We start from the raw sequence: 17,280 nt of genomic DNA on the forward strand, positions 1-17,280 counted from the left end.
GTTATTGATAGAACAGCTTCAGAGATGACAGAAAACAGGATGGGAGGGGGTCTGACACGCAGCAAAGGGCCCCAGACCAGGACTCGAACCCGGGACACTGCAGTGAGGACAAAGCCTCTCTAGCAACTGAGCTAATTGACACCCCATTTAGCAACCTTTTATCTATTTAAAAGTGTACGAAGTTTCTTAAAGGTGCAGTATGTCAGAATCCGCTGCCTGCACAATGCATGCTCCAAACAAATAGGGGGCAGCAACCGCTAACTGCTAACTGCTAACTGTAGCTGCCATTGGCTAGTTAGCTCAGCTGGCTGTGCAGATAGCGCTCCTTTAAGCTGACTCTAATCAGCTTTAGAAAACAACTTCGACTGGGAGCTCCGAGCACAGGGCGCCGTTTACTGTCGAGCTAAGGGCTAGCTGGCTTACACGTTGAATTCAGTAGATATCTCCGCAACACAATACGTAGACGTCTCTGACATTATGTCAAAACTGAGTGATTTCTTCACATTCTGTTGATCAAAATTCTTACATATTGCACCTTTAATACTACTACTACTAATAATAATAATAAACAACGTTCAGTAAATCATGTGACAAGACAGGTCAAAAGGCAGGTAGATTAGGTTGTAGTTACATGATTTGTGGATATTAAAGTCTCCTAACAGCTACCTCTCACTACCATCTGGATTTGCAAACGTGCAACCCTCTACCTCCACCTACCACTGATTTATAATCCCTCTGTGTTAGCCTGTGAGTTCGTCAATAATATAACAGGTAGCCCTGCACCTCAGGGTAACCTCAGCTCATCAACATTCTGTCCCTGCTCCCCACTCTCTTCCCGTCACTGCTACTTTTCGTCTGCGTGCACTCTGGCGGGCTTTGCCAGGTTTGGTAGTGTGCCTCCTCAGAGCAGTGCCCTGTGAAGAGGAGCCCTCCACTGTGCCAACATTGGCGTTCAGCCAGTTTGTTAAAGGTGCCGGCGTGGGATTGGAGCCAGCTTACAAAAGGTCAACATAGCCCAGACGGGATCCAGTGACTTCTACTGAACTGCAGTGTCACTCAAAGCACCACTTTATCGCGCACACTGTCACACAGTTAGACTTCCCTGCTTGTGATGGACTAGCAGATAATATGTAGAGCGATACGACAGCACTGAGAGATCTGTGTTAGTATAGTACCAGAATGGGATGTGACACAATGTCTGATGTCATTATTCATTTTGAGGTAACCTATGATGTAATATCCATTTAGCCTGAATGTGCCTTGGCTTATTTTAATAGAGTGCTGCAGGAATGACTCCTAAAACACAGAAACAAAACGCAACAGTAAACACCCCACTTGTTATAATAATAATTGTATTCTACTGTATTCTTAAATGTGCACTATGTAGTTTTTGGGATGAAATGTTAAAATCTTTATTGAATGATTTTCATGCTTTATCAAACTAAATAAACAAACTGTCTTCATTTTCATGACTGAATGAACTAAATTGACCTTAAAGGACAACACAATTTCATACTGTTTCACTTTGTTTATATGTGGCCACCTTTCTTGCTGCAAACAGAGTTGTGGGGACTTCATTTTCCTCACAAGACGGCTTATTTAATCAGTTTTGTAAATAATAAATACTTCCGTATAATTTTGTATAATTACTAATTATAATATTGTATGTTGTAAATTGTATAAATATTGTAAATATTACTTTTCTGAGTTTCTGTATTTCTTTTCCAAAACTACACAGTGCCCCTCTGACCCTGTAACTGTTAGGAAAAGGGATAAAATGGACTTGCCATGTGAGTTTGACTTGATTCCAACTCCTGTCAGCAGGCACTAAAATTGAAATGTTGAATGACTCCTTAGAGAGAGGCAAAGATTAGAGCATGGTTTTCACTTTAAAGACCAACTGCAGCGGTTCAAAGACTTGCTTTATCTGATGATCAACATGTAATTCTGTCGAAACTGTCCAAGATTACGTACTTCAAACATTGTCGTAACTCTGAACTCTTTTTTACATTTTTTCATTAATGCTACAGCTTCTTCAAAATGACCAAATCAACTTCATAGCAATCTCCAAATCCAAGAACAAAGAACTGCTGACTGCTCCTCCGGTCTGAGAAGGGTGTCATCTGAGGGTCAGCGAGCTATCTTTTCTGTAATATTGGAAGATTGTGTGGCCGTTAATACACAGTCTGTGAACGATCGCCGAGTAGGATTGCAACCTTTTTCTAGATTTATATTGACCAGATTTCTTTTTTTTTTTCATTCATCTGACGTATGTGATCTTAAAACAACATTATATGACTTGTTTCCACTCTACCTGGTTGTGAAGAACTGAATGATGAAACTTCCCATTGCCGTAATTAAAGGAGAACTTCGGACGTTTTTAACTCATATCCCTGTTGATCGAGGTTACTGAGTGCTGTCATTAGGAAAAATAACGAGAACAATATGTACCGAGTATCAGAACAGCAGCTAAAGCGAACCTATGGGGGCAGACATAACCAAAAGTGAAACTTAAGGATGTCTGCCCCCATAGGTTCGCTTTAGCTGCCATCCTGATATCTGGTCAATATTGTGCAAAAAAATCACGTTATTTTTCCTACTGACAGCACTCGGTAACCTCGATCAACAGGGATATGAGTTGTAAACGGCCGAAATTCTCCTTTAAGGTTTTGTCCAGTGACATTCACAGTGGCTAAACAGGTAGGAATTCAGTGTGACAGGCTTGATTGCTACAAATGCAGGGTTGGATACAGAACAAGTTGTTAGACTCATACAGGTCCGCTCTATTCGGGGAATAACCCTTTTGATATTATTCCAAAGAACTATTAAATGCTTAAAAAAGGAGATAATTAAACAATGGTAAGGAGAAGGTGCATAATAAACTGTATATATACATCAAATACAGAAATGTAACAAATGAAATCAGACCAAATCTGAAATTTGACCCTTAAAAAAGGACAAAACACATATGGGCAAATATTGGGCATGAAAGACACAAACAAGTGGTTTCTTCAGTCATGTGATTTTCTTTTATTGAAGAAAAGCAAGTAAAGAGACAAGTTTCAAATCTCAAATGCCCCACTATTGCACCCCTTCCCTACACGAACCAAACACATCCCCACTTTGTTCCTTTGAGCGCATCTTAAAGTGATTTTGGGCCCATAAAACACGGCAAATAATCGCACACCATACACATGTGGTTGCAGACATTCAACAGCAGGCGAATTTTCAAAGAAATTTTCCAAAAACCCCAAAAAAAAAAAAAAAATCCAATGCTTTTATTGAAATTTTGCTCAAATTAAATTCAAGATAATTTTTTAAAAAGATACATGTGTTTGTTGATTTGATGAATAAAGCCAAATCTCTCCTGGGTCACTAATTCAGTGGTTACCAATACACCACACAGGGGACACGAAAAAAAAAAAGGGGGGGGGGCACGATACATAGTACGAGGAATAAAGTGAAATGTTTGTTTTCTCACACTTTCTTCTAATCATTTAAATAGTGAACGTGAAAATGAATAAATAAAAACACTCTACTGATGAACTGGTTACAAAAAAAAAACACTCCTTTTGTCTTAAAGGTCCACTTTGTAAGAAAGTTGGCTTTTAAGTCTCATTCCCAGCTCGTCAAATACACTCAAAAGTCCACTATCTTACGAACTCGACCTTTAAGGGGTCACGAGCCAGAAAGTTGGGGGAACCACTGCACTAAATTTCCTTAAAAATGGAAAACAAACAACCAGATATACGGCGAATACACACTGCCAAACACACAACCAGTGCTCTGAGAAGGACTTAATGTTATTGCACCATTTTGTGGCTTCCAATCATCTTCACGATGTTCTGAATGTACAGCGTAAAGATATTGAAGACTTTACAGTTCGTTTGATTTTGATGTACTAGTGTTGAAAAATGCTGCACTATCCCACCATCCCCTTGTTTCCCATCACTCGATGCCTCTTCCATTTATAAAACCACCAGCTCAATGAAAATCCGTAGAGCGCGGAGAATGCTGGGAAATCCCACATGAAAACGACGAGGAAGAACCCAGCGACCAAGAGGGCGCAGATTAAAAGTCGGATGACGTGACTGAGGATGTATAACACACTCCACCAAACAAGACTATCGGACTCTTTTAGTGTCTCAGAGGGGGATCTCTCTCGGGGAACTGATTGATTAAATCTCTCCTTGTGGGCTACTGCGCTCTCTTCTATTTGTCTGCCTGTCCCCTGACGGGTGACTGATGGTGCTTTTATTTGAGCGCAGTTTCCCTGATCACTCGGAGAGCTTTGGGCAGATTCGGTCAACCTTCTCCCAGCCGCTAAAATGAGATCTTGACTGAGAGGAGCACTTGAGTCCGAATCAGCCTGAGATTCTGGGAGTAAGTGAGTTTGTTCTATTGTGTAAAGCGACTGACTTTTTTCATTTGGGGAGTATTCGTTGCTCTCGGTCGCTATGGTTTGCTCTAGGCCTCGACAGAGGCTCGAATTTGGATCAGGTGGCAGTTCTGTCAAGGAAAACACACCTGAATCAAAAGCATCATCAGAGTCTTTCTCAAAGGGAAGATGGCGATCGAGTGTGATATCAGCTGTGTCTACGAGCTCGCCCACCATTCCATCATCAAAATTTGCGTCTCTGTCAGAGGCCTGCGCCTTCAGATCAAACACCTCCTCCCAAATCCTCCTGACCAAATCTTCTCCGAATCGTTCTACGAACGTCTCCTCCACTCCAGACTCTATCACCTGGAGTGGTGCGGTATTTTCTGCTGTAAGAGGGTCTTTTGTTCCCTCTGACAATTTTTTACATTCAACACGTGGAGAGCTCTCGACTTCCGCTGACAACTCTTGTTCTTTCAATTGAGCTGGTGCACTCCTCCTCTCCCCCTGAGGGTTGCCCACATTACCCATCAACTCCCCCGGTGCTTCTATTTTCAGCTTTCCAATACTCACCCTCTCATCTTTGTCTCTCTGACTCATATCTTCCTCTATTCTCTCTAACGTCTCCGCTCGGCGTTGAAGGTCTGTTGAAGTGTTTCTCTTCGCGCCGGTCTCCTTCGCCGTAACTTCTTCGGGGCTTATTTCGTGACCCGCGTCCTCTCTCTGATCCTTCAGATTGTCCTGTGAATGGGTTTGTCTCATTTCTGCCTTCTCTACCGGATGTGGGTTACATTTATCTGTAGGAGATGTGTCATGGTCATATCTGATTCTTGTCTTTGTTGGAAGGTTTATTTCCTGTCTCTCCTCAATTATTCTCTCAGAACTCGAGCATTTTCCTTCCTCTGTCTGATCTGAGGCTAATGCATGTTCACCTGTTTCAGACTTTTGTCCAACACTGTCCCCCACTTCCCCTGCTTGGACTGACCTTGTCTGTTCATCATGTGTTCCGTCATTACGCTGCCATGCATCCTCATTTAACACCTGAGTAATTCCCACTTCTGCACCAATTAGTCTCGTTGTTTCTTCACTCGTTGCACAGCAGGAAGTGTCCACCTGTGCCTCTCTGAATACTTCCAAGCCTTCCTTTTGCCATGCGGCATCGTCATTCTCTGATTCCCCCAATTTGAATTTTCTTGCCATTGTTTGGCTTCGCTCAAATGTCTCGTCGCAGGTCTGGTCCGGATTGAATTCATCTGCGTGTGACTGTGCAGGCCTTGTTTCATCTTCGCCGCTCTCATTCTCCTCTAATGGATTTTCACTGTTTCGGTTCAGCCTGAATTCCTCACGATGCTTTCCATCTGCATACCTCTGGGAGATTTCACACTCCTCTGTTTCCTGTGGCCTAAATATCTCCTCTCCTGTAACTACTTCATTTTCTGTGCAGCCCTTCGCCATCCCTTCCTCGGCTCCTTGTCTGGATGTGGAAAAGACAAACCTCTCCCCATCCTTTGTCCCCTGTCTGATTGTCCCCCTAAATGCCAGCGTGTCATCCGTCGCATTGTGCGAGGTACCCGTACCCTGCCCTTCCCCGCTGGAAGAAAGACCCTCAGCCAGCCTTGCTCCCTGTGAGATCCTATCAACGGTGCTGGCATTCTGAGACTCTGGCTCTGCTGTCATGTCTGTTGTCTCCAACTCCCCTGAGCTTGTTACGAAGTCGGCTGTGTTCGGCGTGAAGGGCTCATCCTGTCCTATTCCTTCTGCACTTTCTATTATTCCGTCTCTTTCTCGCTCCCACGTCGCTTGCTTGTGACACTCCGCTGAACTGTCAACAGAGCCCTTGGACACAGGCGTTGCCCCCTCGAGGCTAAATTCCTGCGGAGTGTCTGTTACGGAGTTTGTCTCTGACCTTTGGAAGGCATCTCGTGTCGTCGTGTCGTCATCTCGTGGGCTGCTGACACATGCCTCTGCTGGCTGGTGGTCCGCAGTGTTCAAGGCGACATTAGCCGGCGATGTTTCTGGCAGCGGCTGACATGCTGCCGAGGTTTGCCCGTGTAAGGTGGTGGGTGTATCCGCGCCCACCTGAGATTCCTGCTCTTGACTGCTTGCTGCATATTTGGTCTTGGCCCCGTTATCGTTTGAGGGAGACACCGACGCCGCTGTCTGCAGCCACTCTGACTCTCGAACGCCCGAGCGGTTCGTACAGCTTGGCCCATTAAGAAATGCCTGCCACGCATCGCATACTGAGGTCTCTGTACCAGCGATATCATCTGTACCGTTAAGAAAGGCCTCCCACATATCATTAACAGAAGGTGGATCCTCTATATTTTCCACTGCCGCTCTCGACAGGGTCATTTTAGCTGTCCCATTCCAGATGTCACCCACGTGAGCGGACCCTCGCCGATGGGCTTTGTCACTGTTCCAGTCCAGCGTAAGCAGGGGAATCTCATGGTAAGTGAGTGCCTGTGGACTCTCGTTGGATTGTTTCTTCTGGCGTTTATGGAGAAAGCTGGCAGGGTCACCCCACAGCGCTGGCAACGGCTGAGAAACTTTCTGGCCACCGTTGCCTGAGTCATGTGAATCAGACTCTGGTATGTGCTGCCTCCTTTGGGAGAGGTAGTCCTGCACACGGGCCAAACGTGTTGCTCTGCGTCCGCTTTTTATGCTATCCACCTGTCAAAAAAGCCAAAGGTCAGCGGTCAAGCCAAGTGTTAATGCTTCAACTACTAGAACTATGACCACAGGCTACCACCTCAAAACTTTGTTAGTCTTTGGAGTCACCGTCCACTTTAAATCCTGGCAAGATGACAAAAGCTGAATGAAATGGCCCGGCCGTCAGGTACTCTTTGATATCTAACATTAACGCGATGATGCAATGTAGCGCAACACGGCTGAAACCCTCAGCACGTTTTTTGTTTACATCATCAACTTTCCTGCACGTTATCTGGCAGGTTGCATTAATTATTAATAGCGTGCATGTGAGTGATTTCAGACATGCTCTCAAGTGTCAGGTGAGCTGACTTTTCATACCCTTCTGGGAAACACGGAGCAACGTGCAGCATGACATGCATCTCGGCCCAGCTATCGCGTCTTTGCAGATGCACTCTGACGCTCCGTAACTACAGTTTATGTCTGCAGCTCGAGAAAAAAAGTAAACAAGCCGCTTTGTTGCAGGCAGACTTCAAGAAGCGTGTTAGCCCGAGAGACAATAGATAGATAAACCTCACCGAAGGTTTGTGTTCTTTGCGGTGTAGTAGTGATTGTATCTCTGTGCTGTCCAGTGTCTTCCTGTCAGTCTCCGCTGCTTTATCCGTGGCCGCCGCTTTTGCAAAAAAAGACAAATACAGGGGTCAAGGTTTGCTTACACGCCTACTGTATACACACAGTCACGTATATGTGTGCATGCAGACGCGCATAAACAAAATGTATACACACCTGCAACCACAGCCGATGTGTTACTGGTGTCCCTGGTCTTTTCCTCTGCACTTCCCCTCCTGTGGTTCGTAGCAAGGTAAGAATAATGTTACATAAGTCCACAGATGTTTTGCAGCTGTTTAAACAGATTTATTCCAAAATGCCCAATTTGTTTCAATGATTACTTGAGAAAATGTTGCACATGATCAAACTGGGACTCCATCCTTTTAGAGTCAAGCTCCAGTGCTTCCATGTTTGGCTGCTTTTCATGTGTGAGGTGTGTGTTGTTTGTTTTTTCAAGAGCCACCATCATTGCGGGCCTTGTCGTCTCATTTTTGTGAAAAGTTTTGTCATGTTTTTCATCAGGCGTCGTCAACACTTGACAAAATCTCTTTGTCAGTGTTCAGACGGTCTGCTGTCTTATCACATTTCAATAACTTTAACACGGGGGCGGGTCAGAACAGATCATGAAGCTAACACACATGAAGAAGCCTTCGCCCCTAAAGCAGAAAACAGCCATCTGTGAACTGCTGTGAAGGAGGATAAAGCGAGGGTGTCTGTCTTCCCTCTGCCATGCTGAGACATCATGGAAACCTGGACACACACCCGACCATAAATGGGCAATACATGTACTGAAAACTTACATAACAGCTTACTGTAAACACACAACGGCCCGGCCAGCAGCCAACGGAAGCTTGTGCTTCCACCCTGAGAAGAGCAGTTTAAAGGGCCAGTTCAGCCCAAAATCAAAACAACATCTTTTTACTCTTACTTGCAGTGATATTCTTTCACCTAGACTGTTTTGGTGTGAGTTGCCTAATTGGTGAGGTATTGGCTGTAGAGATGTCTGCCTCCTCTTGACTATTATGGAACTAGATGGCACTGGGCTTTTGGAGCTCGAGGAACCCAAAAAATAAAAACGAGAGGCTCATGCGGGGAAGAAAACATTAATGAGCTGAGCTGTGACATTAGCCAGCTTAGTTAGCTAGCCCCTCATCTACAGATGTAGATGTAGATGAGATGAACAGTAGATGTCTACTAGATGTAGTAGATGAACAAGAAAATAGTTCCTACATGAAACTCCTCGCAACAAAGTCTGTGGATTATCTTCAGTGACTGGGTCACGATTACTGAAAAGAGACACTGCTGTTGAGTTTTGGGTTGTGACTTCCTTCAGCCAGGATAGATAGATAGATAGATAGATATATAGATAGATAGATAGATAGATAGATAGATAGATTAAAAAAGGTGTTAGGTTCACTCACCTGTAGCCTTTCAGACAGCTCCTTGTGCACCTGTAGCTGGCACTCTCCCCTTGTACGTAAGGCCCATGCTCATGTACGTGTCCCCTCTGGTGGCAGAACAGCACATAGTTCATGTCCCTGTTATTAGCCCAAAATGTTCCCACTGAGGTCTCATAACGCAGACAGATGTCCAGTCTGGTCCCCTCTCTCTCAAAGGGAGGAATCAGGGTATACTTGAAGGCAAACCTGTCTGTTTTCCTATCGCTAGACCCAGGCACGTACTCCGCCAGCAGGTCGAAGAAGCTCGCCCAGCGATCCAGGCTCATTCGAGCGTAAACGGACTTGCTGAAGCAGAGGTTGACCACCCTGACGATGCCGCGGATTGTGGTGGTTCCAGGAAGGAGCTCGATGCTTTCCAACTCGACCATCTGCGCCTGCAGCCTCTGGTCCAGCTCCTCCGGGGACGAGGGGACTGTAAACAGACAGGACATGTAGAACTCCTCCAAAGGAAGGGTTGCCTCCCTCTCAGGGGGCAGGCTGACATCCGACTCTGTCTCCTCAGCATTGTTAAACTCTTTAACTGATACCAGGTTAAGGCCAAATGCATCTGCGAATGACACCTTCCTCCGAACAACCGGTGGGGGCTCTGGTTCCGAGTCCTCGTCCGTTTCCTCTTCTGTCGTGGAACCCGTCCGAGACGAGGCCTCCGTCGCTCCCTCTTCCGGCTCCCCACTTTTTTCCTGTCCCTCTGCCTTTAACAGCACCCCGTCCTCTTCCCAGGGTTTGATGTACATGGCCTCCATAATGTGCTGCGGTCTGGGAGGCTGCTGTCTGCCTGTATTGCCGTCTGTCTGGCTTGGAGGGTGGCACAGACCAGAGTGCCCCTAGCCCGGCTGCGGTGAAACTGTAGAGGGGAGAGCAGGGAGACGACGTGACTTGCAGATGGAGTTCGGTTACAGCTGAACATTGTGCGTCTGAGCTAGGCCTATTAATAGGACACATATAACTAGACCAGGGCTGGCCAGTTATCCTCTCAGTTATCCTCACACAATATGTTTGCTAGAAAGAAAATAAATACATGAGATCAGAGCTTTTATAAAGCTCTTTAAACTAGTGTGGAAACAAGCCGACATGTTAAAGGGAAGCAGAGAAGTTCCGGCCCCCAACCATTTCCAAGTGGTATTATTTTTGGCGCTGCTGCCGCCGTAGACTCCCTTATTGCTCTCCCTTTTTCCTTTTCGATGTGAAAATGTGAGTTTATTTATGCACTTGGTCTATAATGTAGACGTGAAAGCAGATTGGAATGGTGCCGGGCGGCCAACTGGACTGGAACATAGTCACAGTCAACCTCCTTTTTTCCCCCAGGGAGATTTTGTGTCCAGCGGCAGACAAAAATGCATAATGAAAAGGTTTAAAGCGAACCAGTCTAAACACTGATGGTGTCATTATTCTATAGACATCACCTTGCGTCAACACTAACTTCATAATGCTTAGTTAAAGCAAAATATGTGTCTATTCAAACTGGCAATAGACAACTTTTTTGTTGCTTTAACTTGTCATCCGGGAGTAAATACTGATCGCGGAGCATAAGGGCTGTAAATAAAAACGATGCCATCCCTGCATGGACTGGTTCCCTATGAACCTCACTTTAACGATGCTGTTTGGCCTGCTACCAAGCTCGATTTCTACTGCAACAAAATAAAGGACGAGTCACAGCACAAAGGAAGCACGTCGAACCAAAACAGGAAGTGCCATTGTTTTTCCAGGTAAGGATGGAACAAGTGGAATAACTGTAAAAACTCGACGCTGCAAAAAGACAAAGAACCGCGCTGTTGGAGGAGGCAAAGGCGGGGGGGAGGAAGAGTGATAGAAACTGAGGTGAGACTTGAGAAAACTTGAGAAACATGCATTGGGAATGTCTCTATAATATAAAGTACACAGAGAAGTTTTTCAGTTATGGATGGACGGCGGTGTCAGTGGGTCCTCCACTGTGCTCCAGACTGAAACATCTCAGCAGCTCCTGGTTGGATTGCAATTAAACTGAACGTTCATGTCCACCTCCGAACAAACTGCAAGAACTTTGATGATCCCCTGACTGTTCATCCAGTGCCTTCGTCAGGTCAAATTTTTAACTTGTTCTATAGTTTGGCGTGTGACCAAATACATGCATGACCCCCCCCCCCCCCCAATCCTTGATATGCAGTGTAACTCCCCCCCCCCAAAAAAAAATCCAGTATATCTTGTAAATAGACTTTAGGGCTGGTTATACAATCCTTCACAGGTAGGTGAGTGGGTTTTTGTCCTCAAAGGACCCTTTGTTCCAGGCTATGAAGCCACAGAGGTTCTCTTTTTTAATTTTAATTGCAGTTTAAGTCCTTATATAGAATCAGAGTTTCACATTTGGTAACTTCAATAAAAGGCATATATATATGAACAAGTGTTTCAAATGCCATTTATTTTTGAAAATACTGTCAACACCAAATGCATAGAACAAAACAACAATGTAGCAATCAGGAAAAAGATACATAAAGAAGATCACAGAGCTGAATCAGCACCTCTTTAATCGTATTAAAACATATCTTTGTGACCTCTTTAATATCTACAGAGGACAGTGTGTGTCTAAAGTGTATGTCTAATGTATATCAGTAGATGGCACTCTGTGATCAGAGTTAGACACATGCCCGACGAGACAGCACCTCAGCCAGGCATGTGAATTTGCACTTTTTTTAGTTTGCACTTCCGACATGATAATGAGTTCCAACTGTGGAGGTAATGTTAGAGGGAAACTATTTTAACATAAAGGCAAATGAGAAACAAGAAAACATCCCAAGCAACATTTCCAGTCCACTGTCTGAAAGTGTGACCCTGGACAGACTGTTCTCACAATCGACCAGTAGGTGGCAGCACACCACCACAATTCCGTGATGGTCGTTCTCCCTTCCCATCCTCATCACTTTCCAGATGTTGTTTCCTCTTGCTTGTATTTGTCGGATTTATTTTTCTTTCTTTCTTTCTTTCTTTTTTTTATAAGAATCTGTAACACAAACAAAAACATGAGAATCTAACAGACACATATCATTGGACAGAAGAGAAGATAATACGGCTGTCCCATATGTTCAACTGGAATAACACTTGTATTTTTTTTTTTTTTTTTAAAGCACATCAAATAGAAAACCAACATATATAAAAATTAAAAAAAACTAGGCCATTTAACGGCATTTTGGATATATTCTACCACCATGTTGGGCACAAGTAGCCTTCTGGAAAAGGTTTACCTTTGATTATTTATATGAATAATAATACATAAGAGGAGGGCTGTCGAGTAATTTTTTAACAGAATTTAAATAATCACTGACATATTGAGTGATGCCACTCTGGCTGCAAGGTCTTTAATTAAAAAAAACAACAACACATACAAACAAATCACATTCATCTCAATACATAAATAAATAATACATAAAATACAGCATTTAAATGTTGACAGTAGGGAGAATGAAACAAGACACACTTCTCGCTTTTCTCAGGCTGAACCCCCCCCCCCCCCCTCCACCCTTTTCTTTTCTCCAGTTGATAATAATCCGGTCATTCATTTCTTGACCGTGAACGTCTCAGCGGTTTGGGGGAAGAAAAAAAAAAGAAGAAGAAGACGAAGAAGAAGAAGGAAAAAAAAGAAAGACGTGACAGAATAAAGCAAACCTTTTTTTTTCTCTTCTTTTTTTTTAACTTCTGGCTTCGGATCTACTAATAAATGAATAAAAAAAGGCTAAATTACCTCGTGAATGTATGACGGAGAGGGTAAGAAAAAAAAATTCCTTCAGTCAAACAGTGCATCTCGTTTGTGTTAATTTATTTTTGGAATAAAGTGTTTATTTATTTTGCAGCGATTTTATCACTTGGATGAAAACATGTAACTGCGTTGCCTTTTCGTGTCACAATAATACAAAATAATCTGTGATGCATTCACAGTTACAGGTTGCACATCGTATTACTGTATACACACACTTTCATATCCCATTTTTCACTATAAGCTATTTTCTTTATCTCTCTCTCTCTCTATATAGCTATATATATATATACAGATGCATGTAAATATATACTTAAAATTTAAGGCTCATTTAAAAATGTCTGGCCACAAAAAGTGATGCTGAAGGTCCAAGTTCACATTCTGCCATGAAGGATGCTGAAGCTTGGTGATGACACACGTTCACACAAATGTTATTGTTAATTTTGCACCAGTGTGGTTCCTCTGCTTTCATTTCCCTTTAATACGATGGGTAGTTCACTTGTAAAAACACATGGAACATTATTGGACTATGTATGAATGCTATTATTATTATTATTATTATTATTATTATTATTATTATTATTATTATTAAAATAGTTTCTGCTTGCTGTTATCCTTGCGTTAAAGCGACAAGTTCCTTCCCGAGGAACGCACTTATCTCGCGGGGGTGGAGAGGTTCACGCGCCGTTACTGGAAGGGGACAACAACAACAACAACAACAACAATCAGCAACAACAACGCGTGAAAACTTCCGAACACAAGACCATCGAGGAGAGGAACACGGAGACCACAAAACGTTTGTTAAGAAAAAAATAAAAAATAAATAAAAAAAGGGAGGGAAACAAACTTTTCTTTTTTTTTTATAACAACCACTTTCTTGTTTAGAAAGCAGGTGGCCCCTGACGTCACACGGGGTCGCAGTACGCCCAAAAATAACAACACACCTCCGCGCACAAGCAAGTGCCTCCCCTGGGGGGGTGTGGAGTGTAGAGTGTGGAGTGAGAGTGTGTGTGTGTGTGTGTGTATGTGGTGGTGGGGGGGTGTTTCTAGTCCCAAATAGACTTTGCTTGCCGGGGATACGGCTTGATGTGTGTTTGAATCGTAACGAGAAGAAGAAAAAAAAAAAAAAAAAAACAAGCCGCGTCTTCCTCGCATTGCGCGTCATTCAAACAGGACTCAGTGTACTGCTTTTCCCCGTGTTGCATTAGTAATAACAGCGGCGTTGACGGGAGACAGCAGGAGAGAGAAAGAGAGAGAGAGAGAAAGAGAGAGAGAGTGTGTGTGTGTGTCTCCGACAGAGGTGCCCAGCGGAGGAATATTCCAGCCTGTGTGTGTGTGTTTTTTTTTATTTACTCTGCAGCTTGTTGTTCGGCTTTTTTTTGTACTCCGCGTTATGGTGAACCTGGACAGTCACGTGTGAAGATTTCTGTGCACAGAGAGAGTTACAGGAAAGGACGACGACTTCTCACCTGGCGTGTCCCTTTTGACTTTACCGCGAGGGGGGAAAATTATACCTGCCATTTTTTTTTTCTCTCTCCCTGGTAAGTTTTTCTAGCCCGAGAGCTTTATTCCTTCTCCGCACTCTTTGACTTTTTTGTTGTCCACCGTACTTGAATTAGGGGGAAGTGGTCCGCCGGCCACAAGTTTGTCTTTGTATTGCTAGCTTTAGCGTTTGTGCAACTTTATTATTAGTGTTTGCAAATGAAACTTACATTGGTTATTGTTATTAATATGTTAATATTAATGCTCACGTTGCCAGCGGACTTCACCGTGCTTTTTTTTTTTTTTTTTAAAGTAGCGAGCAGCTGTTTACATTTTCACCCGGCGGACCTCGAGCTCGCTGGTGTGGGGACCTTCGGACAGCTCCGGTCAGCCTCCGCCTGGTCTGAACGCTCAAAGCGGACTTAAAAAAAATAAATACATTTCCGTGTTATTGCTCTGTTTAAGCTCTAATTAATTTACAAAAAAAGAAGAAAAAACACCAGCTTGCAAATTGCATCTCACAAATATTTCTTTTTAAAATTTAATTTAGTTTTAAAGTGATGAACGTCACGTCTGAAAGCTAATTTTAAAGCGTGTTCTGCACTAAAACGTGCTGCATTGGCTGATAAAATTGATAACCGCGTCCTTAGATGTGCATTTGAGCCATAAACGCCTTTGATAACATATAATGTCAGATTATATATGCATTGTAGGCTGTGATTAATTCCTTGTTGCTGGATTGCACTAATCAATTAAAAATCTGAAGTAAACACTAAATTGCTTATGTGCAAATGCAACTTTTTATAGGTGTCACATATAAAAATCCATGTGGCATCTTTATTTGTGAAGTAGGATTAATGCATTCCTTCAGTGTTGTAGAGTGGATATTATCACCTGTGACACACAGGGCTTGTAAACAGCTTTAAAAGCATTTTTCAACTTAGCATTGTTCATCTTTTCAAAACACCTTCCTTACACTTTCTCGAGCTCGAGCCTGTGCGCTTAAAAATATGAAGCAGAAATAGATGATAAGCAAAGGCTGCGGTGTAATTATCAATGCTTCATCTGCGTGATCCATATCTATGATCGTCAGCAGTCAACACCTTACCGTGCCTTGCTCGCTCCACTTTCACATCCCATCTTTTCTTTTCCTTGTCCAGAAACAAACAGTGAAGCTGATAGCAAATCAGTTTTTCACAACCATCAACCTCCGATATCAACTCATGAAGCTAAACATAAAAAAAAAAAAAAAGAAAAAGAAAAAAAAGCTTCTATGTCACTTTCTGGTGTCTTGCCACTGTCGCCCAAATAGCAATAGATGTAACTTTTTTTATTTTCTTCTTTTTTGGTAAAGAAAGGACAAGAAGGTATAGTGGGAGCTGCTGAACTCTCCGGGCCTGTCCTCTGATCAGCTTTCACCCCTGGATTAGCTGGATCGACCCTCCTTGTTCGAGCCGCAGGGTGCACAGGTGTTCCCTCCTCAGTTATGCAGGTGTGGGCCAGTTCCCCCCTCACTCAGCAGCTCTCACTCTTCAAAGGCCAGGCGGCAATAAATGCCCCTTGTGAAATATGTCAGCGACAGTGCACAATCAGCCCCTTTGTTGGAGTGCCCCTGTAATCATTTCTTAAAGCAAGTTTAAAACAGTCCGTACTCCGGTGTTTACTTGCGAGGTCACTTGATTTTGTAAAACAGGATGTTTTCCTTTTTTTCTCTCGAGGCAAAAGGAGAGATGGAGGCAGTCTCGCCATTAGTCTCCCTCTGTGACTGACCGTTGTTGGGAGCAGTGCACTTATTACCCGGACTCTCCCCACTCTGCGTCCATTTTTTGATTGCTGCATTTATCATTGAGCGGTCGTGCTCTACATTATGGTAATAGGAAAATGAATGTCCTCCTCAGGATTAATGTGTATACCCTGTCATACGTTTCAATCATTTATCAAAATTAAGATTCAGCTTTCAGCTCAGTGAACACCAGTTGATGCATGATTTTATCTCAGATATGGAAATTGTTGCTTCCAGCCGAGCCGAAGGAGAAAAATGCTTTTGCAATTTGTTTTTGCAATCTTGTGAGAACTTTGCGTGCGCTCCACTGTGAATGTAGAACCTGCTCGCGATGCAGAGCTCGGCGCAGGAAGTGCGAAGTCCAGAAAAGTGGATTCTTATGCACAGATCGCATCATTTCTGTTTTGACTCATAGGCAATGAAACACTTGCTCACTTTTGGATTAGCTTTTGAATTGCACCATCGCCCATCCCCCAACACCTCTGTAATGAACCAGACTTGCTCGCTCAACCCTTGAGGTGTTGCTGCATTTGGGGGAGAAATGGGGTAAAGAATTTTTATTTTTTTTAAAATCAAGGGAGTGGTGCACCAGCTTCACTTTTCTAAACATCTCGCCGAGCTCATCCACAGTGTGCTTTCATATCTAGCTAACTTGGCACCGTCACAAAGCTTAAAGGCAATTAAATGGCAAAATGTCCAGGTTTTATCCCTGTTAACTTCATGGAAATGTTTCCATGACAACCTCCATGCAAGTTAAAGCAACCAGAAGTGATCAAGTCCCCCCCCCCCCTCCCACTTCAGCTCCCCCTCCCTCCCTCCTCCCCTCCCTCCCTCCCCCCTGTAAAGAGTGGAATTTGTGTTGACAGTTTTGGCCTTTAATGGCACTTTTGTGCCGCTCCAAAGTATTTGTTTACCGGGATCATATGCTGCAAGCTGTCAGACTCGGAGAGATTGACTTCTTAAGATAAAAGAGTGTATTACATGCTTAAGAGGCCACCCTTTCGCACTGTAATTATCCACATCACAGTAATGATGTTTTGTGTGCCACGGTTACTAAGAGTCTTGAGACAGCTCAGACTTTTTTAGTTACGCTCTGGGTCACTTCTTAAGCCCGACTCGACACTGCTGTTGTTGCGAGCGGGGAACGCTGTGACTGTTTGGCCGGAGAAAGCCGTGCAGGGTGGGGTCAGGAGATGAG

The 17,280-nt window shown here is 43.6% G+C and overlaps 2 protein-coding genes across 7 annotated transcripts in view; one reads left to right on the plus strand and one right to left on the minus strand.

The window, feature by feature from the left end:
- Nucleotides 1–3,010: 3,010 nt before the first annotated feature.
- Nucleotides 3,011–16,031, minus strand: ppp1r3aa (protein phosphatase 1, regulatory subunit 3Aa). Its single transcript, XM_030440116.1, has 5 exons — nucleotides 15,408–16,031; nucleotides 9,055–9,937; nucleotides 7,811–7,869; nucleotides 7,603–7,697; nucleotides 3,011–7,048 (listed from the first exon to the last, which is right to left on the minus strand). The coding sequence occupies exons 2-5, from the start codon at nucleotides 9,834–9,836 to the stop codon at nucleotides 3,923–3,925; spliced, it is 4,062 nt and encodes a 1,353-aa protein (XP_030295976.1). The 5' UTR covers nucleotides 9,837–9,937; nucleotides 15,408–16,031; the 3' UTR covers nucleotides 3,011–3,922.
- The window catches only part of foxp2 (forkhead box P2), a 106,033-nt gene continuing 102,513 nt past the window's right edge, over nucleotides 13,761–17,280 (plus strand). For 3 of the 6 annotated variants that reach the window (XM_030440125.1, XM_030440122.1, XM_030440123.1), the window contains exon 1: nucleotides 13,764–14,358. The gene's annotated coding sequence lies outside the window, so the exon portion shown is untranslated. Of the gene's footprint in view, nucleotides 14,359–17,280 lie in introns of all 6 variants that reach the window. The other 3 variants (XM_030440121.1, XM_030440120.1, XM_030440117.1) reach the window with 3 other exon arrangements.

The sequence above is a fragment of the Sparus aurata genome, chromosome 14 (genome assembly GCF_900880675.1).
Source record: "Sparus aurata chromosome 14, fSpaAur1.1, whole genome shotgun sequence".
NCBI lineage: Eukaryota > Metazoa > Chordata > Actinopteri > Spariformes > Sparidae > Sparus > Sparus aurata.